The sequence below is a fragment of the Corvus moneduloides genome, chromosome 1 (genome assembly GCF_009650955.1).
Source record: "Corvus moneduloides isolate bCorMon1 chromosome 1, bCorMon1.pri, whole genome shotgun sequence".
In the NCBI taxonomy this organism is placed as follows: Eukaryota; Metazoa; Chordata; class Aves; order Passeriformes; family Corvidae; genus Corvus; species Corvus moneduloides.
The window spans coordinates 100,361,893-100,386,269 of NC_045476.1; the positions used below are offsets into that span (position 1 = coordinate 100,361,893).

Consider the following 24,377-nt stretch of genomic DNA (forward strand, 5'->3'; position numbering starts at 1 on the left):
CCCCATACTTTATATGGCAATGTCTATAGCACTGGTAAAATAAATCTATGGGTGGTTTATGTTAATTCCTTAAGAACTTTAGATAGTCCAAGAGAAAGTATTAAAAAATCAATACTAATACTATGAAGATGTATTTTTTCACTTTGTCTTCCTTTCGCTTTCAATTTTTTTCCTTCTCTTGCTTTTTCTCAGCCTGTTCTCATAATCTGCTACTTCCCTTCCCTATACTTTTCCTTGTCTGATCTTCTCTTGCCCTTTAAGATGTTCCTCTAGAAACTCTCATCTTACTCCAAATGCCATTAAGGCTGCTTTTATGTTTCTTTTCTGACATTCACTTTTTATGCATTTTTCATGCCCATTAACCAATTCTTCTAATAATGTTGCATCAATTGGTCTTTTTTACCCATGTAATTTTGGAAAAACAAAACTAGAGGAGTCAAACCAGATAAAAATCAGTGGTAGTACAACCAAAATTGGTTTCTTAAGACTTGATTCAGTCTGGGCAATACTGCAGATCTCCCGTGAACTTATCTCAATTCCATATTTAATCCTTCCCTAAACTGCTTCTAATTAATTTCTGTCATATTGTAGGGAAAAAAGACACTCCAAAGGAAAATAACTTGGAGAGAATGAAAAGTTACATGGACTTAATTTTAAAAATTAAAAGCAAGTGGAATATATACAAAACCACAATGCCATAATGATACAAAGATTAAAGTAATTCTATAGACAGTTACCAAATTTAAAACATTAAATACTCAATCCTACTGTCTTTGAACACAAATTAAGAATGTTCCTTGACTTCACTGGTGTGGCAGCAAGTCCTTTAACTGATGTTCCCCTCCTTTTGTGAGGAATATCTGGGCCCTGGATGCCCTCAACAGCCCTCCCTGAGGCTTCTACATACACTCTGTCCTCCAGTCCAGGAGTTCCATTGTAGCTCAGGCAGGTCCAAACTGTATTGTGTGCAGGGCTGGGCACAGTCCCATCTCCTGTTATCCTGAATTGCTGAATGAACTTCCTGGAGGAGCCCACAACTCCACAGTTTTACCTCCAGTCCTGTCTCCTGCTGTTTCTGACTGAACTTCCTAGATGGACCCTGTATCCAGCTGGTCCTTTCACATTGTCTAATGGTCACTGGACTGCTGATGGGAACAAGCTGTCAACAACCTGCCCTTCCTAGGCACTGTGGGACTGTGCCCTGGTGAGAGAAGTCCCTGCCCTTGCCTCTGTCCTGGTCACCCTGGGCTCCTGGCTTGTCTTCCCTCATGGAGCTGCCCCATTCTTGCTGCTCCCTATAAAAAAATTATTGTGGAGATTTTTCAAATGCATTTGTCCCCTTTTCCTACATGTGTTACATGACTCCTAGGATCCATTCTAAAAAGAAACCCAAAAAAGTGGGGTTTCTGCTTTGTTTATTTAACATTAGTATCTACTCTTCAGGATACAACAAGGAAAAGCTCTAAAGCTGGATATTCTTTATCTAAGAACTTAGTTCCATATAATATTGTCTCTTACACTTACTGTCTGTATCTTAAAGGGTTTTGAAATTAATTTCTCTATAGAATGGTGAGATTCAGTTCTGACCAAATAATTTTTCTTTGGGAAAGGAAAAAAAATTCACTTGTTCTGTAATGCCACCTGCTGCATGCAATTAGGAAACCTCATTCTCAGGAAAGCCAATATCCCACAGCTTTGAATAAATTCAGTTCTTGCTAAATTATTTAATTCTAGTGGTGCTTAAAAAGAAAAAGAAAAAGGAAAAAAACCACACGTATGCTAAAAACATACACACAAGCAAAGGCACAGCAAGCAAACTCTCTGCTGCAAAACAAGAGACAATGTAATTTTGTCATATTGTGAATTAAATTCTGCTCCCATGCTGAATATATTATGGTTATCAAACACAGAAATGGAGTAAAAGCAGAAAATAAAGGACAGGATTAAAGAGATCTTTAATTATATCTAAAAACTGTGGCAACAACCCGGCCCCAATCAGTACAGATATCCTCCAAACCTGGTTCTCACATGATGTAAGAATCTCACAGAATAGCTATTAGCCCCTCAGACTATAAAATGCATATCTGTGTATTTTTCTTTTTTCCCCCCCCAGATTTTACACAGGAGTAGCACCATAGTGACATAATTCAATGGAAATGTCACTGAAACAAAGCTCTGTCTAGCCAAAGTGCAACCCAGAAGCAGCAAACTAAAAACTAATCATTGGTTCTGAAATAATTTATAGAGTGCCAGACTTGTGTATTCACCTTCTGAATTAAGATAAATATAAAATCTTACATTAAATATTGCATTAAATACCAAATCACAAAAAGTTACTTCAGGTAAGACTGGAATTGTTTGACTGTAACTATAGGAAACAGAACCAAAGCAAACACAACTTTTATACCCATCTACTGGCAACCACAGACAAAATGTTTTTTAAAGGGTATCCACCAACACTTCTCAGGAACAGTGATGAAGTATCCCTGGTTTGCTATTCATGGGCAATTACAAACCTGAATTTGATATAGAAAACTTGAAAATTCATCTTCCCTCTTGCATCCCTGGTACTTTCTCAGGTTGGCTCTGGTCCAGTTGAGGTGACAAGTTGTATCTCAACCAACATTTTGGTACAAATTTGAGAAACAAAACTATCAAAGATGAAAGTCCAGGCCTTGAACATATCAATTAGATCATCTGCTTATGAATTTCTTGAATAACACAGAAAAACAAAAGAGATAGGAACAGGGAAACAGGAAGACCGAACCTCAACTCTGACCCAACCAGAACTTCAAATCATAATTTTATAGTATACCATATATGCTGTATTAGTTATATTTTTCTATTTCTTTTTTTCTGAAGATCCAACTTCTTGTCTTTACAGAAGAAGTCTGGAAACATGCCTGCAGGCAGGCCAACACCACCTCTCCCTGCCTCTTTTCTCCTCACTGCTAAACCTGCTAATGTCTGATGACTTGACCCACACCACCACATAAAGTGAAAAGTTTGGGTTTGGAAACACTGGTGATGGAGCACCAAACCTATCACAGACGTGGAAGTCTGAAAAATTTCACATTGTGTGCACTGAAATATGTAGTGTGTTTCATGAGAACTTTCTTATCAGTCTGCATGAAAGTGCTTCTACGGCTGAGAAGAACTATCCCTTTTTTCCATTAAAGACCTCATATGCAGTAAAGAATCTTCATCTGAACTCACTTTGCTGTTTATATTAAATCAAAAGGAGCTCATTTCCTTCCCTAATTTCAGTATATCCACTCTTCAAGAAATAGCAGATATTTTAAAGACATAAAAAAGGTGATTGCAAGCCAGGTCCTTCCAAGTAGTGACACTAAGTCCAAAACAACTGACTTCATATGTCCCTTCACAAATTAAAGCAATAATGTCTTATATAATTTTACACCCAGACACACAACAGCCTGATGAATGCTGCAAAAACCCACCCTATTCAGGCTCTATTTAGTTGGATCTATTACCTAATTCTCAGGCAAATTCTCTGAGAGGCAAGCTACAATCCCACTTGCAAATTTACTGAGATAAGCAGTCACAGGCATCATGGTTGCTTGAGCAGCAATTAGATGAGTTCTATAAACATCTTTTCTAGCTCATATTGAACACCAGCATGCCATTAAATGAGGCAGCCAGAGAAGAAGGACACACTACACAGTACTACTTTTCTTCTGCAGCATATGATGACAATATTACATGGAAAATGGTCAGCTTATAGAAAAACAACAGAAAAAGAAAGCTGAGCCCTAAAATTCAACTTGTGCTCTTAGACACAGAAATTGTGTCCAGTTTTAATAAAAGAAATCAACGACAAGCTGCAATTACCACTATTGCCTCAATCTGAAATGGGAAAGGATAAGTTACCAAAGTGCTCAGGATAAGAAGACAGAAAAAAAAGCAAGGATACAAAACTAGGTGTCTGAACTGACACAAGTCACAAACAGTTTAATACAAAGAAGTGAACATAAAGAGATACAAACATTTTCACAGAAGGAGTAGAGCAGAAGAAGACAAGAGCTTGGTGAGATCAAAAACAAACCCACTGCAAGGAGAAACAAGGCTAACATCTCCCCTACAGACTGATGGCTGCAGGTACAGCAGAGACCCAGTATATTGGCACTATGAGCATATTCAGACATCCCAGGCCTCTTCTGTCCAATAACAGTGAGCAAAATAAACCTCTGACACTAAAGGTCTGCACACATGATACAAGATGTGCAATCAAAAGTTGGCTGAAAGCTGTGGGGGTTATAAGAGGTGCTTTGAGAAACTTGTGACCTTAACTGAAGGTATTCACATGCATAGGTGGTTCAGTCTCTAGCTCAGAAATGTTCCTCTGTTTAAAAAATCGTGGCCAGCTTTGTTGGCTTCTTAATTAAAACTAAATATTACCCCCAGATTATATTTTAGCCTTATTACAACTGTGAAAATTTTGTTTATGATACCTTATGTTAGAGTTAAAAGCCCACCACTCACAGAAAATGGTGGCATTCTGTGGTCTGTCAGTCCATATATAAATGCAGCTATACACAAGAAAACAGACCATTATAATGGAGCCTACACATTTGGGATCACTAATCACTTTTTGCAAAACTAAATTCAAAGCTTTGTTTATCATGAAGAGTTATCAGAATTTGACCACTGTCTCATTTTCCTGGTCTCAAGAGAGTCCCAGGGTTTGAAATGAGACACTGCAACATTTTGCATATTTCCCTGCCTTGCACGATATCATTAAGCTTCACATTTGATTGTCTTGTTCAACACAAATCTGGCAAATAATAAATATAAATCCTCTCCACATGAGATGGGTGGGATAGAGGCATTAAAAAACCAGTAGGATTAAAAGGGAAAAGGAAAAGTAGACATAGATAGGAAACACCATCCAATAATATTTGAACAGAAAAAAATACTGGAAAGCATGCAGGAAAAAAAGGGGAAAAATCAAATAAAATCAAATATCAGGTAAAGTTGATGAGTGCCTGGAAAGAAGAGGAAACGGAATGAAAATGCCCTCCAAATCATTGCTAACTCACTACTGAAGGGACAAAAGTTTATGACTCTAAAATGAACAAAGGAGATACTTTCTTACCTTTATAAATACGACCAAGTCCTCTGTAGTCCATTTGGTCTGAACAATTGAAAACAACAACATACTTTCCCAGGCATTTGCCCATGTCTTTAGTTGTCTCTGTCTTCCCTGTCCCGGCAGGTCCTGCTGGTGCACCACCCATACTCAGGCCCAGGGCCTGTGCCAGAGTGATGTAACACCTAAAGACAGAACAAACAGATCTGTGAATCTTTTCCTTCCATTAATTACTTGAGGTCCATCAATGCAACCACAACAGTTATATTATCCAGAGCTGGGGAAGGGGGCAGAAGTGGTTGTACTTCCATACAGTGAGTCCTCAGTCACCCTCTTTGCACACTGTGCAGCTGAGTTACCAGGACCAACTTTGCTTGACCTGCAGAAAAGCATTCATCCAGCACAGCCATGACTGCAACAGCCCAGGAAATCCACAGGCTAATTCTAAATGCTGAATACCAAAATACTATAGTATTGTGATTTTTTCAGACTACTATACACCCTTCCTCCGTGACTTAACCTCATTCTGCAGCACCCAGAGCCACTGGATTTCTGCCTTTTCCCCCTCCCTCCTACTCTCTCCTCAGAGCATTCAAGATGGGCTCTCTGATCTGGCAGTAGGAAGGCACAGAGCATGAAAGCACCTCCTGTTCTTGACATTTCTGTAGCAGCCAAACCATAGCATTGCTGCCAGTCACATGAGGTCTTTGAGTTCCAGGAGGGTAATGGATGAGAGGGAATATTGCAATGGGCAATGGAGAAAGAGAAGGAATCCATGAGTCCTATGATCATCTTCTGCTTCAGTCTCCATCCTGGGTTGAGATCCTCAGGTTTAAGTCTCAGCCTCCCCTAATGGTCTGGAGGTTACTGAAGGGTGTAGAAAGCCTGTTGCTCTAGTCTCCAATGGTCAAAAATCACAGCAAACACATTTCAGCACTGTGAAACTCAATAGCTTTATTATATATGCAGGGAGATAAAATGGGCACTGGAAAAAAACCCAAATGATAGCACCTAATATGACTTCTTATGAAACAACAGAATACTCCTTCTAATATAGCAGTAAGAATGCTTTATCATCTTATTACTCAGTGATCAGTTAACAGGCAGTCATTTAACACATAAAAAATAGCACTCCCTAACGATGTTGCTACTGAAAATGAGGTAAGGACAAACTGAATACACAGCACAAGTTTTATATAGACCTTCCATTTCATTTTTGGTGTATGCCATGACATGGACTGTGTCTGATATGAAGTGTAGGAGCATTCAGTTTCAGTGCCATTATCATCATGCAATGTACTACCAACTGTGTGTATTCATAATGTGCTTAGGGAATCTCTCTGAACGTGAAATCATTAGCTAAACAGCATTTGACTCCAAACTGATTAACAGAACAAAGACACCATTACCTGAAAATTTTCAGAAGCTCAGACAACTCCACATAGCAGTATTACAAATATTAAAATGGAAAAAGCCCACAAAGGGAATAAAACCTGTTGTTGTGCAACATTGCTTAGGTACATAAGTTTCCCATGCTAACACTAGGAAACATGTCTTCTTCAAATACCCTTTCAACATGATAGTGGACAGCCTCCAATCCCTGCAGCTTCGTTAGGCTCTTCCAGGGTTGTCCAAAGAGAGATATCCCTGTTCTCTCCGTCATTGTGGTTATTATTATTATTATTATTATAGTTTAAACTCATTTAAAAGGCTTGCTTTCTTCAACCATGTCACCCTGTGCTAATTTTCAATCTCGTGTGACACAGCACGTTGTAGAATCATAATATATCCAATGTCCAGTTCTAGTCCAATTCCTGCCTCTGCACAGGACAAACCACACCACATGCCTGAAAGCATTGTCCAAACACCTTTTGAACACTGGCAGGTTTGGTGCCATGACCATGTTGGATTTTCAATTCTGTGAATAAATTTTGAACGACAACATTTTCTTGATATTGGCTCTCCTGGTGGGCAAAAATATTGTCAGTGTGGTAGTGCAACCATAGCCACTTATCAAGTGCATGTGTACTGCTGCAAACAAACCTCTGTCTAACATAGGAACAGTAGTGCATAACATAGAATTTGGGAGATGTGTGTTATTTATTAAAAGCCAGGTATCCACACGCAGGGGTCTGGCTTTCTTAAATAGCTCACAGGGAGTAATTTTTTTTCAGGAAAAAATCTGAATTTTCATTAGTAAATAAAAGCTAGTAGCACAGACAATGCAAAGAAAATTCCAAAATTAACTCTAGATGGGGTTTTTAGCAAACTGGTCTACTGGGAAATGTCCCAGCCTAAGAGGGTTGGAACCAGATGATCTTTGAAGCCCTCCAAACCACCCAATCTAAAACACCCTATAATGCTATGATCCTATAAATGATCGACCATGCAAAGTATTTTGACATTCATATCCACATATAAAAGAACAAGCTCTGGCATAGCAAATACATCTGTCTCTTGCCTGGACTAACCAAGTACTTCAGGAAAATTGGCATCTAATGGTATTGTGCTGTGTAACTAACATTCCAGCAATAAAAAGTTCTCCTTATGTTTGCCCTCAGAGTTTTTCTATGTTTATAGTCCTGCAGTTCCCCATAGGCCTTGCTTAAAACCATACTTGTGCTAGTTATCCAATGGTATGTCCTGTGTTACTGCTTTTTCCTACAGGGTGACTTCAAATTAATCACTTGCTGTAATACCAAATTCTCATGCAACTACTTGCTTATTGAAGGCAGCAATATATTGGTGCTTAGATTGACTCTGTTTAGGCTGGTGAAGTGTATGGTGTTCAGGTGCATTTATCTTGAGAACAAGTAAGTTTTTCAACGCCAATCACAACGCTCAAGCAAACACTCAAATTCAACCTGCTTTCAATAGCTGAATATATAAGCACTGGCCTCTGCTGTTCACCAGCGATATTGCAGCACTATAGTGCAACCTAAGTAATTCTGGCTCGTGAAAGTTAAAAGAATTAAGTCAAAGGAATCAAATCTTAGCTCCAATACTATTCACTTCATTTCTTTTATAAATACCTGTCAGTTAAGGGAGTTATAACAAGCCTGTCTGTACACCCTAAGTATTCATTGCAGTAGGTGAACTCTACATCAGTGATTTTGATAATGCATTTATCCAAGTCTTCCAGAAAATAAAATCGAGACTGTTTTTGCCATTCAAAATCAGACGGAGATTTAATGTTCATGCGGACCTATCATGGAAAAGAAAGATCATTAACGCAGAAATGAATCAGTACAGGAAAAAAAGGCCTACTTCATATAAATTCATTACCTTGAAGAATGAGCACAGAATCTGTCAGGAGTCAAGATATCCAGAATTATCTTTTCAAACCTGTCTCTATGACATGCTCTGAAACTTCTGTCCACTTTGATTTTCCTCTGAATTTTGCACAGAGATTATGAATTTTGTCTTACAGAGATATTGAAAAAGTCATGGAAAACATAAAAAATTAACAATACTGTCTGTCCTGCATGGCATCTGCACCATTACTCACAGAAATACCAAATTGTGGACAATACTTGAACACATTGTATAGACATCTATGTGCTTGTTTATTTGGGTTGTGTTTCTCAGTATGAACTTGCCAGGCACATATTTAGACTTGTGGTAATTAATAGATCTTGTTTCATTATTATTGGCGCTGGATCTCAAAATCACTGGCCTCTTACAATAACCACGTTGCCCTGGTTATTGGCCTTGAAAACATGGTGTAAGGTGAAGAGGAGGTTCTGGAACCTCAGCCACTTCCCTCTCCTTTATCTCAATCACAAAAGGATGTGTTCAGCAGAGAATAGAATGTTTTAAGAGAGAAGGATATTATTACATATACCACTTAAGAACCCTCTCCCCAGTTTTGGACTTGCTCCTGACTTTTTATTTCATATACAGGACCTTTAAATTTAACCAATTTTACATAATTTTATTACAATGTGACATTAAATTAATTAAGGAAATAGTTATGAAGATAAATTAAAAATTACAGGCAGAGGATAAAACCCCACACTTATCTTAGAAGCCAGTAGTTTTCTTTCTAGAGTTCAGTACTTTTCCTTATTATTTTCTATTTTTCTTTACACATGAACTGGATTTTTATCTTCCTAACATATATGCATAAATTAAGCAATGCAGTATTGCATTATTGAATTATTGAATGAATTGCATCATTCAAGCCCTTTGGAAGTTATTTTACTTCCATTTTTATAATTATGCTTTCATTTATTCAACATACTTATCTAAAGGAAGCCTGAGGCAACTCAGTTATAAAAAAAATTAAAATATCTGTCATATTTATTGTTGCTACCCTCTTCAAATACTGAAGCCTCACTGCTTTTACCTTTGAATAATTATTACCTTACATCAACACATAGGTTGGGTTAGAAATCACAAGATTGATGGGAATACTAAAGGGAGATTTTCTACATTTACATTTCAATCAATGCATTAAATCTTCAAGTTGAGAAGATAGGTTAATTTTAAAAGCTAAACTTTTTTGCTTACACATGATAAGTATAAACAACCATTTTAAAAACTGAAGTCTAAACCTATGAGCACACCTATATAATTCACCCTTCTCACTGCATGACATCTATATTAAATCAGAATAAATTTGATATGCTCTATCACAGCAGTCATGTCAGAGATACTCAAAAAGAATAGATTCTAAGGTCTGCTTATAATTTTTTTATATATGCGAGACCTAACATACAGAAAGCCCCTTGAAGATTTTCCAAAACTTACCAAATCATCAAAGATATCCTTCTGGTGCACATGAATGGTGATTAAAGTTTCATATTTTGTGCGCTCCATTCTTGTCAGATTGTGTGTTGTCATGTCAATCAAATCATTTAAAAGTTCCAAGAACTTCTGATTTGTTGTGTGCATTACCTTTTCCACAAGCAAGAATGATCATATTAATACAAACATCATTTGTTCTTCCAGTATTTAGAATTAAAAAGTAAAAACCAAAAAAATTTTGAAAACATCCAGGCTTATAATGTCCATATTCTGCTTTGTATTTATTAGGCTTGGAATCCTAAACTTGGATTTGCAGGCTGCTTTCCATTCATGCATTCTTATTAATGCCGTAAAATATTACTGCGTCCGGCAGCCGTAGGGAGGAGGAGAGAAGATCCAGCAGGCAGGAATTGTGCAGCAAGATTGATTTACTTAATTATTTTACAAACTCTTTTACAGACTTTTTTCTTCATAGTCTAATTGGACAAAGGATCAGCCACCCCCCTGGGGTGATTGGCTAAAATCCTAAATATCCATTGTCAAAATATTTTTCTACTGTACCATAAACAAAGCTCTACAAGGTCACAGGTGTTCATTGCTTACAGAACTTCTGCAAATATCTTCGTGAGAGAGAAAAGTATCTCACGGCTTAGAAAGAAGCAGGAAAATTCCTTGCTAACAGCAATATTGTATCCACACATTCTTACCCGACAGAGTACAATAAGGTTATATCTAGATAAACAGGTCACACTGTAAGATTTTATTCCAAGACTCTTGCTCCTTCTACTATACATTACATTTTCAGCTGACTGCATCCCTGCATATATTCAGAGCCATCAGTCAATGATTTTGGGTATTATATATCAGCCCAAGCTGTATCTACTCTTTAGGGGGAACAAGAACCTGAAGATCTGTGACATCCTTTAACCAGAGGAGGGAGAAAATGTAGCATAATTTTAGATGCTGATGCTAAAATACTAATTTATTTTGTGGTACCAAATCTGTTACAAAGTTCCACAAAATACAATACCAACAATACAATACTGACTTACGTAAACAGCATCAGCCTCTGTCAGTGATGCTCCTGCTACACAACAAAAAACACTGAGATTTAAGAAAGAGCAGCTCATTTATACTTCTTTTCCAAATGTGTGAAAGAACAATCACACTAGCTTTCTGTAAATACATGCAGAGTCTACAACTCACATGGTTTGCTGAGGAAAAAAATGCTAAAAACTCTGTTAAAACTAACAGAGAATTAAATAACCTCCACAGCCCCCCCAAACACACACATGCAGTTCAGCCCAAACAACCACAAAAGTTGTTTTCTTGTTAATGCAAAAGAATCTTTGCACCTAGTTATTCTATGAGCTGGAGTGGACTAAAAGCAGGTTTATGCCGTTTTTAAATTTTGAACACTGCAGAAAAAGTAGCAGTAAATGGTTCTCTCTATAGTCTAAGCCCTTGCTTTCATGCAGTATCGAAGTACAGCATGGTACAGTTGCCCTCCATTTACTTTTGTGGTAGGATGTTGTTACTTGTTCTTTGTTCAATCTCACTGTATGTTCCTGATAAATGGTAGTTTGCAACCCTTTAGTTCACATCCTCCCCTTCCTCCTTCATAGATTCACAGTTACAGTTAATAACACCTTGGTTGCTAACGGCATCTTCTCCACATGTTTGAGATTAAACCAACACCTCCTGAAATGGTTTCTATTCTTCCCCTTCCCCAGAAAAAGAGCTCATCAGCTGAAGGATATAATACATTTGGATAGAGTAGACCAATGTCCACAAAGCACAGTTACTTCCCCAAAGTTCAGGAGTTCTTATTTCTTTCCAAATTTGATTTTGTGAAAGTAACAGGATAAGATTTCCCATATTCCCAAATTAAGAAACTGTCCCTTCCCAAGATGACTGCACTAACAAAACAACAGAGAAAATCACAGGATTAGGAACAACTCTAAAGCACATGCTGGGGGATAATGAGGAGGAGTGACTTCTTAACACATTTTTTATTATTCTGTTTTCCCGTTAGCTTATTTGTAATTCTGGTTAATTAACTAGTACTTTGTGCTTTTTCCTACATGTTACTTTTAACTTTTCACAATATGTACTGTTACAAGCAATGCTTCTAATAAATCCCCAAAGATTCATTAAATACTACCTTTTTGTCAGTTTTGGTACTGTTCAGTGCTTTCTCTGCATCTCTGGTCCAGATAATTTGAATTCCCAGAAGTCCTATTTGTGCAGGAAACATTGCCTGAAAGTCATACATCTTAAATTCTGAATCATTAATGGCCACTGATGCCTGTCTAATGATGGTGTGGATTGTTTTCCTAATCCCATTCAGCAGCTGACCTAACCAGAATTCCACACTGCCCTGAAATAAACAAGAAAGTACTTTTAAAGAATTAGTTTATAAATAATTCACAAGGAGCAAGAGTTCTACGTGACTTTTTTCCCAATCATTCGTAATCCCATTTCCATATTTGTTATTCCCTGATTTTTAAAAGATTCCTTTCCTCTTTCTGCTCCACTGCCCTTCTAGAGGTATGTGATGGATTTGGCACTTCACAGCACTACTGCTGAGAAAACAGGTAAAGCAATCGTTACAAACTGACACAAATGTCCTGTCCTTTCTACTTTTTGCTCTTGCTGTTCACATTGGGAGGTTTTCATTCAGCTAGTCAAATAACAGCATGATGCAATACTGTTGGCCTCTAAAACATAAATCTACTTTAAATCAAGTAATGAAAAACTGCAATATATACTTTCATTACCTGAGCTAAAACTGGTTCAATAATATTGACCTGTTCTCCTTCTTGAGATTCAAACAGTAAAATCTGGTCGTAGTTTTTTTCATGAAATCCCACTCGGTTAACATTGTCAAACAAACTTAATAAATGTGCCTACAAGAGAATCAGAAAAAAAACCCTCCATAAACTGATCTGATATGGCATTGCCACTTGGTCTTTAAATGCTGTATTAGAATAGTCCATAAATCTTTCCATAAGTGAAAGAAATTCTCTCAAATAAACAACAAAATCCTCCATGGTCCTCACTTAGCAATATCAACCATAAGAACACTGTTGCTATATTACTTGTACCTGAATAGTGTGAGAATCAGATGCTTGACCAAGGATTTCCAGAAGAGCAGGGTCAGATACAAAAAAAAATCTTGGAAATATTAACCGCTTTTTTTCCAAATAGCCAGTCAGTGATTTCTGACAGATTTCCAACTGTTCCAGCAAATGTGGTAACAGCTGTGCCAAAGTCTCATCTCCAACACAGCACTGCACAATGTTTGATGTTTCATGGGCTCTCTGCATAATTCTCTGCCACGATTTATCAATGTTCTGAAATCTTCTGGCTTCCTGAAATACATGATAAATGCATTAGCTTTTCTTCTTGTTTTTCATATTCTAAAAATTAAATAATTCTGTCAGACAAGGTAGCAGTTTAATATTGCCCTTGCTGTTCATGTCTTCTTTGCAGGACTAACATATGAATATTTATAGGCATGCTTATTATTGACCAGATTTCAAATTGCAGGAGAAAGAGTACAATGGGAAAGCTCCGGAAATGTTTTACTTCATGTTGGGCACCAAAATTGTCCACATAAAAGGATTCCAACACACAAGAGAAAACTCAAAAAGCAGCTTCCTCAGAAATTATAGCCTTCCTAACAGCAATACACAAAGTCATGTAAGCTGTTAGCAGCAATACTTGAGGAACAAAACCAGTATACACAGTCTGAACCTGCTACATTTGTACATTACAAGTGTTGCAGGTGAACAGAGAAAAAATCTCAGACTGGGAGCTGAAAAATATTTTTATACACTGGGTATATTTACATTAAAAACTCTTTCTTCACCTAAAACAAATGAAATGTTAATGAAATCATAAATCGCCTGAGAGCTAGAAGAAGATCCAAAGCAATTTGTCTGTCACAAGGCAGGATCATACCCAAAATATCTATCTGTCTCGTGTTTAGTGATGCTCAGTGATGGAGATTTAGAAGCCTGTCCAGGCAATCTTTGACACTGGTGACTCTCTTTTAATATCTAAACTTAATCAGACACTGAGAACATGGGGTTTTTCTTCCTGTTGAGAACAACCCTTATATTTAAAAAAGCTTATCACATCTTCTCTTCAGTTTTTCCTTTTCCTCAAGCCAAACAAGTCTAGTTTGTTGAATCTTTTATTGTGCCTCATCCTTCCTGGATAGTTCCTCATTCTTACCACCCTCTTCTGTGCTCTCTCAAATTTGTCTGTGTGTTTCTTTGGCCAAAACCAGGTACAATATTCTAGTTATTAGTTATTGATGCTTATGCATTCCACTCTTCTGCATTTTACAAACCAGCAAGCTAAAATTCATTTTCTGGTAGTACTATCAGAGACAATGGCAAAAGCCTACCACAATGTATGGCAATTAGTGTTTTTCCTCTATCCACAAAGCCCCTTGCCCACCCTAAAATAAATTAGATTTGTTCAACATGTTTTGCTCCTAACAAATTCACGTTGAATGAACATTATTAATCTCCTTGCTAATTTCCAGATGCTAACAGTTACTTGTGGCAGTATTTATCCAGAAATTGCAATTAAGCCCCACTCCTCATTACTCCTCCACCAAGCTGTTCCTTCTCCTCCTTCTTTAAAAACAGTCACTACATTTGTTTTTTCCAGAACATTGGTTCACGTATCTGTCATCCTTGGAAGAAGTAGCTTTAGCAGCTTTTTTTAATCTGCAAAAGCTGTTTATTAACTCTCTAATAAACATTAACAACATAAATATATCTCATGAACTAAAAAAAAAAAAAAATTGTTATCTAAACAACAATTAAGAAAGCTTTATTTAACTTACAAAAATTAATCTTAATTTGGGTTATTGCAAGGCTTCAATTATAAAATATGTGGCCTGAAATAAATTAATATCTAATAATTTCCCGTTAATAGCTGTTTTGTTAAATTACCATTTGATCCAGAGCAACTGAACTGTGGTGTATTAGAACTACATGAAAACCCCTCATTAGCAGACACAGCAAAAAGAATGATTTTTTTCTGCTATTTCTCTCCAGTTCATTCCTTAACTCTTGTGCAGCTGCTGCCTTGAAAGGTCATCACTGCCTTTTGAAGAGGTTGCAATGGTTCACACAGATTAGCACACATACAGTTCCCAAGCCTGGCAGCATCTGTCTGTGGGACTTCATTAAACTGAGTCCTAGCAAGTACAGAATTCATATACAAAATCTGTCATTCCATTATTACAGCTTACAGCCTATAAACGTGTGCACACGGGAAGAAAGAGATATTTGTACATACGGCAAAAGCGATAAATCAGTTTCATGCCATTAAGTGTACTAACCCACTAATATTGCAAGCAGGAACATTTGAGCTTGAATTACGAACAGTTGTGTTCCTGTAGGTTCCACCAAGTTCTAAGCAATTTAACTAGACAGATTCTAGTTTGGCAAAGCTTCTTCTGAATTGCCTATGCACAGCCCACAAATCTTATATGAATTATATGCACTCAAATAAACTATGCAGGCAAAAAAACCACCCATGATGTGGCTAATTTCCTGGTACAATATATTGTTATTATAAAGCAATATACCTGAGGTAATTGTTTTGCAATGTCTCCACCAACAAACACAGCTTCAAGGTAAATCCAGAGGTTTTGTACAGTAATCCAGTTTTCAATTATCTCTGCAGTATTGGTCAGCTTCTGAACCCATTGTTGTATAGTGGGCTTAAATGGTGCATTATACCTGCATGAACATGAATCAAAGGGAAGAACTGAAGATGATAATTGTTTTCTCTGGGGGGTGATTAGATTTACACAATATATGCATTTACTATGTCATCTTGTACCGGTTGATCATGAGTGACCCCAGTATCATCAGGCTGTCTTCCACCAAAGCTACTTTCTCTGATATATCTGATCCTTTCAGAAGAAGCTCTCCTCGAGTTTTGAATTGGCCAAAACTGAAAGTATGAGCATTCCATTCACTGATGACATGCTGCAATTTTGCTTCAATATCCTTTTCTTTGACAGCACCGATGCAGATATCCTGCATAAAATTAAAATAGTAAATTACATTCCTCTAAGACTATTATAAAGCACACTTATAAAGACTATTAAAATTTATTGGATTGATCCAGATCTCAGTGTGAGTTCAAGCTAATGAAAATACACATCAAAACACCTCAAAGTTACTATATTTCAAACAAGATTATATTCTAGTACTACTTGTAACAGGTACATTTTATGGGCTATACTCCATCTTCACTACTACTAGCACCTTATACACACGAAATTCACTGAGTCAGTGAATCTGCAGGAAGATTTTTCCTCTCGGTACATATTAATATTTGAAATCAAATAAACTGGCAGAGGGGTTTAAAGAAAATAAACATTACCAATCAAAACCAATAAATATTCCCAGAACAGCATGTAGAGAGACAACATAACTGTCTGCTACTTCTTGAAGACAGTGAGGACAGGACTGTCATAGAGCTGGTTATTGCATCAGAGAGAAAAGGATCAAATACTCAGACTGGATCCCAAATTCCGGTTCAGGAGTACATCGGATTCTATCACAGGTTTAAAGTGTTTTCTGGAGTGTAAGGCTCGAACTATGAACCGTTCACAAGGCTTAAATTCTTTTCTGGGAATTGGGTACAGCAGAGGTTTGATTTCATGGTTTTCCCTTAAAAATGCTCATTTGTGGAACAAGACAAAACAGGTCACTACTATAGAAGGAATACAGATTTAGCTAAGTGACCACAGAACTGAAGTTAGAAACTGTTGGGGTTTTACTTCTTTAGTTTTAGCTATGCTTTGTTCTTGTAAAAGGTAACAAGCATGAAGCTAAGGCACTTGCTAGATAACTACTGTCCCCAAAACTGAGGAGACAATAGCTTTGTAGCTTGTGCACACTCCCTATGCCTTCTCATCTATCTGTGCTCTTGTGAAGAGTCACTTTTGAAATACAAAACAACCTCATTCTCCTTTATTCCCATATCCTCCACTTCTACTGTGTTCCAAGGATTTTTAGCATTTAACAGGATCAATCTTACATCAACTATTTTCTTCTCTCTGGCTACAAATTTAAAGGGAAGAAAAGAATATATAAGCAGGCAGACCCTAAATAAGAAGCATGACAGAATCACACTACTCTTAAACCAACAGAAGTCCTCCTGTGGAAGGATTAGTGTAATACTGTGTACATATTTAAATCTTCTCCTAAATAAAAGGGAAATAAACTAACCATCAGTGCCAATACCAAACCCCACTTTTTCAAAGGAATTCTTCAACTAAAACATTTTTGTTTTAATGCTACAAAGCTGACTAGAAACAGGATTTCAAAAGCACAGACTCCCAGATCACAAGTTAATAATTACCAAAAAAAACCCCAAACAAACAAAACAAAACAGGAAAGTACATGTACCTCAATATCTTCTTTATGTTTTAATAAAGGGGCATCCACTACGTTTTTTAAAGCAAAATTTTCAGAGTCAACATCAAAGTGATGCCCAGTTACTTGTTCAATTCTTTCCCAGTGTCTTGGCAACATTGCCTAGAAAAGTCCATAGGGATGGGGTTTTTAACATTGTATTAATTTTAGGACTAGAATGATCACATACTTTCGCACTGCATCTGTTAAACAAATAGGAGAGTCTTGATTTTCGTTCCATTGAAAGCATTAGTAGTTCTTCTAATCACATTACAAAGTCTTTTATTTTTCTATAACTAAGCCTAACTAGATTTTTTGCTAAAAATACAGCTGCTTTTATCTATAAAAAAGAATTATGGAAAGCATCTTATAGTCATATAGCATGGCCTTCACTAGAGTTTCTCAAGAGACTCTTATCTCCAAATTATTATGCTGAACATACTTTGTTTTTCATCATTTCAAGCAAAGGACAGGTCTCAGTGAAGTCATCAATTTTTTTTTTTAGGTCTTGAAAAGCTTGCCATTCCTTCAATGCTTTTGGCAACTTTCGGATTCTTTAAAAAGCACAAAAAGAAAGAAAAAATATTTTATTCTTAATAATCACCATTCACCACTTAATAGTACAATATATTGCCATTTTTCAATGAGTTGACCAGTAGAATCTAAATAAAAATCCAGTTGCAAGCTGGCAATATTATGTATGGTGGGTCATTTGTGACTGCAGGCATGAAACACTGCTAAAGACAGCACAAATTGCACCAGAATGGTTTGGATCCTATTTCAGTTTGAATTAAAGGAAGTTAATTTCATGTACAAACCCATATCCGAAATTAAGTTCCTGCAGTGTCATTGTTTTAGTAAAATTTGAAGTGCACCTGATTTTGAAAAGCGGTAAAAGGATTAAACAGAACTTTTCCAAGCAAAATAAAGTATATCCTAAACTAAAACTAGTCTGCTTTCAAAGAGAAAAACACTTCTGCTTCAATCAAAGAAGTCTTAATTCATACCTGGTTTGTATGAAAGATATTCAAAGCAAAATTTTTTCCTTTATGCACAATTTAAGATGAAAAGAAATTAAAAATAAAGAACCTCTTGCATTGTGAATTGTCACAGCTCCTCTTGCTTCTAAACCAGTCATGCCAATTTTTGTCTGCCAAAGCTATGGACCGAAGACTGACAGCAGTTCTCTTACAGCTCAATTCCAGAAACTAAAAGCTGCTTAAAACCTGCCCATAATGACAAATTCCTTCCAAAAAAATCTCCGTTTTTCACAGTTCAAAATCAGACAGATCTGTCACACAATGCTGGAACATGTGCAAATTCTTCACTGCTTGCTAGTAAGAGGCAGATGAACATATGCACACTGTCATGGCACTACAATAACTGCTATAGCCCTTCATCTTGAATCCAACAGTAGATAGCATTAAATATGCCAGAGGAAAACATTGCAGAATGGAAAATTTATACTCTGTCTTGTATCAAGAAGGCTTTAAGGGGCAGTTCCTGACAACTTCTATCCTGAGGCTCAGCAGGAACAATTCTAATAAACTTCTCTGGGGATGGCTATTAGAAATGGGATCTCTTAACTTGGTAATGAAAATGGCTATTTTTTTTTATTCTAATAACTTTTTCTTTTGCCTTAGTCTCAGTAATATCTTCTAAAAGCAAATTCCATGAGCTGCACACTATGTTAAAAAACTACTCCGTTGATCAGGTTTACATTTCTGTCCTAAACTTACTGGACATTCTCTTTACACTGTATTACAGTAAAATATAAAGGGAAACTTCTCTCCAACTGTTATTATAAACTTCTATAATGCTCTCTAAATATTTGTCCTTCTTATCTCTTTCTAATTGGATTTATTTTTACCTACGGTTATTTTTTTTTTAATTTTTTTTTTCCATGATTAGACGTTTTCTATTATATTACTATTGTTACAAGGGGTAGCAAAACAAAATTACATTAGAGAACTATGCAGATCTTTACAATTAGTCTAAAGCAGTAATTGCACTTCCAGCATTCCTGCTTCTTTCATAACACAGCATACCATCTCAGCTATTTCTGTGAGTACCCTCTGTACATTGTTTCAATTTCTCTGGCTTAAAAGAGCATTGCTCGATGCAATAATGCTAGCAGACTGCCAAAAGAAGGATAGTACCGGGTTAGACATTTATTGCAAAAAAAAAAAAACATTTACTGCCTATTGGTAGTCACCCTGCTCCAAACATAGCTTGACACTTGAGAGGAAAAACAAAAATGTCACACATGAAGTTCAAAGAGAAACACATAAATGAAAACTACTGCCGTGCAATGGCTTCCTTCAGGGTTCTGGAGAAGGAAGCATAAAAAGTCCTACAGCTTGTAAAATATAATTAACTACAGAAAAAAATCATGATGCAGATTCCAAAATTCTCCTGAAATTCAAGATGAAGACTTGAATTTTCCAAATGCAGAAGTATATATTATATATATATATATATATATGTACTTCACATACATTAATTTTTACTATTCTGATTTTTAAAGAGGTTGTTTGGTGGGTTTTTTTCAAATAATTGACTAAAAGTTCAGTCAGTTTTTTGTGGAAAGCATTATTGCTCTCAAACCTCATAAATAACCCCTCAGAATTTAGTGTGGCTAGCTACCCTTCTTGAAATAACAATTACAATTTAGACAAATGTGCAGAAGTAAACAGTAGGTTCAAAATCCCACCTAATATCATAGACTAACAGTTAATTAGCTGTAAACTAAATCACGGAGAAGGTACTGTATAAGATCAGCTATGAAAGTTATTTATACTTACAACCACCTTGACACAGGTTTGTGCACTTTATTTATTAAATAAGCTACAGCCTACCATGTCAATATACCTCAACAAGCCTGAAGTGACTCATGAACCAGCTGCATGTTGCACCACAGTGCAGCTGTGCCCAACACTTGAGTAAGTCTGAGCTTGAGATGGACCAACATTCTTTGGCCACTCTGAGCAATTTTCACAAGCTAATTAAAAAACAGAGCTAGAAATAAAAATTGCATGCACTTCAACAGAAAACAACTTACTTGCTTTGAAAATCCAGAAGTTCACTGTTAATTTTTTCAATATTTAAATCATTCCAAAGCATTTCATTGTATCCATCGATACTAGCAGTAACTGTATTATAAAGACTGTAAAGTTTCTGAAGCAACGAAAGTTCACGTTTAATTTTGTGAAGTTCAGGATACTCTGTTTCAAATGGTAAAATTGGAAATTTGTGCCTGTTAATTAGGTATTCATGTCAAATGTATTCATGAACATAAGAATCAACACACTTCTAATAATGTTAATATATTGATGAAATCAGACTTGCAGTTTTCTAGATAGTGTCTAACAAGACAAACTTTTCCAGTTAAATTATGTAAGAATATCAGATTTTGATGCACAGTAATTGTGTAGATTGTTGATTTTTTTTAAATAAATATTCTTCTATAGCAGTAGATGTAATCTTATAAGTGAGGGAAACAATATTGAAAAAGTGGATGAAATGGCAAAGGAACACAACACTATTTTAGACAAGAACTAAAATATCCCCTATGTCAATTTACACTATTTACTTAAGAGGCAGAGTTTGGGGATAAGGGGTGTGCTTTCAAATGAGATATACAGAATATATTAGACAATAAAAGTATTTAAAATGGGCATCCTTAACGGAAATGTTTTATTTACTTTCTCTCATATCTTTTGGAATTCCTGGTTAAATATATTTGGATTACTGCATATGTCCTCAGACAGGAAAATATACTCAATTTAGTATGCACAAATTAAAGTGCTTATCATACATCCTGCTGTAACTTTAGTTCACACCACAGTCTTCCAAAGGAACTGTGTCTGACTAGGAGACATAAGGACATTACAGATCAGTTGCACAGCCCAAGGGAATTCATTATGCACCTGGAGCAGGGACAATTTGAGTACTTTGGCAACAAGTTTCCCAAATTTGTACGGAGCAGAATACTAGCAGGAGATGTGCTTAGCTCTGAAGAGAAAAAGCAAGAGAACTAAGCATCTGGACCCCAAGACACACAGAGCAGTGCAGAGCAGTATTTTTACACCTGATGTTTATGTATGTGCACACTGAGAGCCAGTTTCACACAGCTGCTTTTCATAGGAAAGACAGTAATAATTTACTGCAAGGAATTTTTCTGCAATGAATCCAGCACTGAATGCATTCAGCAGGAATCACAAGAAAAATTTAATAGCCTAGAAACAGGTATCCTTATCCCCTGAGAAACTACCTGTGATGGGAAGACCAAATAATTCTTCCCCACCAGAAAGAGAGAGATACTTCCTCCATAGTTCATTAAATTTGGCTTGAAAGATCTGTAATCTGTCACTTGCTTCATGGGGAGGAATATTCTCCTCACTGGGGCCCCTGTTAAAACCAAAACAAATTCAGTGAAATTATCAACCCTACAGGTTTCACAAAGAAGCACAACAGAACCCAGACCGTACTAACTGAACACTATTTAATAGTTTTAAGCATTCTTTCTACAAACTTTCACAAGACACTAAAAGAGAAAATGCAGCACATAATCAGTGTGCCAAGGTCACATATTCAATAGTCGCTGAAAGAAAGCCCAATTTATTTTCTAATTAAAAAATTCATCTCTGTTACCATAAACATTACAAACAGCTAAAAATGATCTACAAATGTTTTATCTTTGTTATTTCCTGTTTCTCCTATAAAATACATTTTAATAACTATTTTCATTTATATTTTTAAAAGGGAAAGATATCAGGTATATAAATCAGGAGTGAAAACTGTGTAGTTGGCACTGGAACCATAATTAAGTAGTCAGAAAAATATGAGAAAAAGATGTCATTTTCCCTAATGAGAGATCAGCTGTAGGACAGGCTGCAATTCCCAGATCTCACACCTGAGACCACTTCTTGGCCACATAATAATATTTTGGGATGAGAACTCTGTCATCTGCCGTTGTGCCATGGTTATTTCTAGAAAGAAATTCAGGCAGATGGGCAGAAAGTGGAGCAGGCTGGCTGCTTGGAAAGGAAAATGGGACCAGGAGATGAAAGTGGAAACACAGTCAGCAAAGGCAGCCAAGGCAGGATCCCATAGAACCTGAGCAGGAAAAGCAGGGCCCTCGGGGTTGTGATCAGGTTCAAATGATAGTCCAGGTCTTTAGACAAGTCCACACAGTAATTACACAGGACCAAGGTCAAGCATGGAAGGTGAGTCAGTAAATCAGGGTCAGGGGCAGGTCTAGGGAAGGTAACCAGGATGAGACACAGTCCAGTGGGAACCGGGCTGCTCTGAGGTCAACCTCAGGAGTGAGTCTGTGCGTTGGGATCCACGTTCAGCTCAGCAGGGTCCATGGACAGGCACAGGCATAGCTCTGGCAGAGCTGGAGCTGCAGACAGGGACCAAGCAGTGAAGCCTCAAATCAAAAGCAGATCCCACAGGACGGAGTGTCAGCCCTGCTGAGGCCTCTCAGTAGTGCTGCCTAGGAGTCCTCTGTCACCAAAGCAAGAGGGAAGCCCTCAAAGGCTAGGTATTGTCCTAGAGCTGTAACAGACCACAGCGAGCCAAATCCTGTCTTTCTTTCCATGTTGCTACTGTAGTAGGAGTGTCCAACGAACCACACATACCTCACAATTTACATTTTCAAAAGTGATAAAGCAAGTTTAAAAGTAAGGTTGAGTAAGACTCAGTGAATTTAGAAATACCTAGAACTGGAATCTCCAATTACACCCAAGACACTGCTTTAATACTTACTGTTAAATCTCTCCTGAAGTGCTTTGTTAAGACTCAAAAAAAGCACTTTACATTTTGATGTGGATTGAGAATTTGGTTTATTTTTTTTCCCCAACTTATTAATAACTCTTATGGAATTTCCCTGACTCCAGCACCGAAGTTACAGGAATGAATCTTTGACAGTAAGACTGTATGCTCATTTTATATTGATCTGAAATTAGGCCTTTTTTCAGATGTAATAAATACAGTGATGCTGTGCTGTGTTTATTTTCTGAAGCCCTTTAGATACACCATTTTCAAACAATCACTAATGAAGCATAATTGCATTGCAACACAGGTCACCTACTTTTCAGCATATTCTTTATAAAATCCTGCAGTATCAATCTGGAATTTTTGAATACCTCTCAGTAAATCTGTTTTCATGTCGGGCTGTACCTTCAGCAGCAAGTCCTCAACCTGTTGTGCCTATAGGCAAAGAGGAAAAAACAGGCACAAAAGAATGAATGCAGGAAACAAAAAAATTAATTAGGAAAAGAGGTTTGGTCTATCATTTCAACATTAAGACGGTTGATAATAATGATTTGAGAAATAATACAACTACAATACCTGTGTGTTTAGGTTCTTCCAGGCATAGGCCAATCCATCACCTCTTTCTGTATTTTCATCTTGAAAGAGCAGATTATATTTATGAAGCACAGAATAAGATTCTTCTATATGTCCAACTGTCCTGTCAATTTTAATCTCATTCTCTCGAATCTCCTTCAGTGCTTCCATTGCTTCCCGTACATCACCAAGGTTATGGATAGGTCTGCTTAACCTCTTGCTAACATTTTGGATGAATGAATAAATTTTGCCCACATCTGTGGCAGACTTTTTATTTAAAGATAATCCAAATGTTCTTTGTCTTGAGCGGCATTCCTGAATTAAAGCTATTTTCAATGACTCTGTTGCAACTTCCACTGATTGCAGTGCACAATGATTGGGCAGTTCTCTGATTTGCATTTCTAATTGCTAAGACAAATACAAGCTTTCAGCATTTAATTTCACTAAAATTTATCTCAACAGTTCATTTTTATTGAAGATAAATACTTACAGAAAAGTATCTGATTTGAGATTGGAATTCAGCCATTGTTGGTTTAGTATCTATAAATTCCTTCACTTTTTCTTCTGGATCCTACTTAAAAGAAGTTTATTTTCATTACTATTTAGCATTGGTATTATAACAACCTACAGGGCACACAGCTGCCTGATGTGTTACACAAACACAAAATGTTCCCTCTGTAAAAGAACTTAAAATATAAGCATCAATT

General features: G+C 36.7%; 1 protein-coding gene across 1 annotated transcript in view; it reads right to left on the reverse strand.

Annotated features, from left to right (window-relative positions):
• LOC116448873 (dynein heavy chain 5, axonemal-like) overlaps window positions 1-24,377 on the reverse strand; it is a 151,934-nt gene that overhangs the window by 102,012 nt on the left and 25,545 nt on the right. The window contains exons 24-38 of the mRNA XM_032119892.1: window positions 24,161-24,241; window positions 23,674-24,078; window positions 23,414-23,532; window positions 21,590-21,726; window positions 20,378-20,540; window positions 17,759-17,870; window positions 17,311-17,439; window positions 15,731-15,930; window positions 15,474-15,627; window positions 12,967-13,233; window positions 12,640-12,768; window positions 12,024-12,239; window positions 9,863-10,009; window positions 8,143-8,315; window positions 5,117-5,295 (exon numbers count right to left, since the gene is read on the reverse strand). Coding sequence (XP_031975783.1) covers window positions 5,117-5,295; window positions 8,143-8,315; window positions 9,863-10,009; window positions 12,024-12,239; window positions 12,640-12,768; window positions 12,967-13,233; window positions 15,474-15,627; window positions 15,731-15,930; window positions 17,311-17,439; window positions 17,759-17,870; window positions 20,378-20,540; window positions 21,590-21,726; window positions 23,414-23,532; window positions 23,674-24,078; window positions 24,161-24,241 — 2,611 coding nt within the window. The remainder of the gene's footprint in view (window positions 1-5,116; window positions 5,296-8,142; window positions 8,316-9,862; window positions 10,010-12,023; window positions 12,240-12,639; window positions 12,769-12,966; window positions 13,234-15,473; window positions 15,628-15,730; window positions 15,931-17,310; window positions 17,440-17,758; window positions 17,871-20,377; window positions 20,541-21,589; window positions 21,727-23,413; window positions 23,533-23,673; window positions 24,079-24,160; window positions 24,242-24,377) is intronic.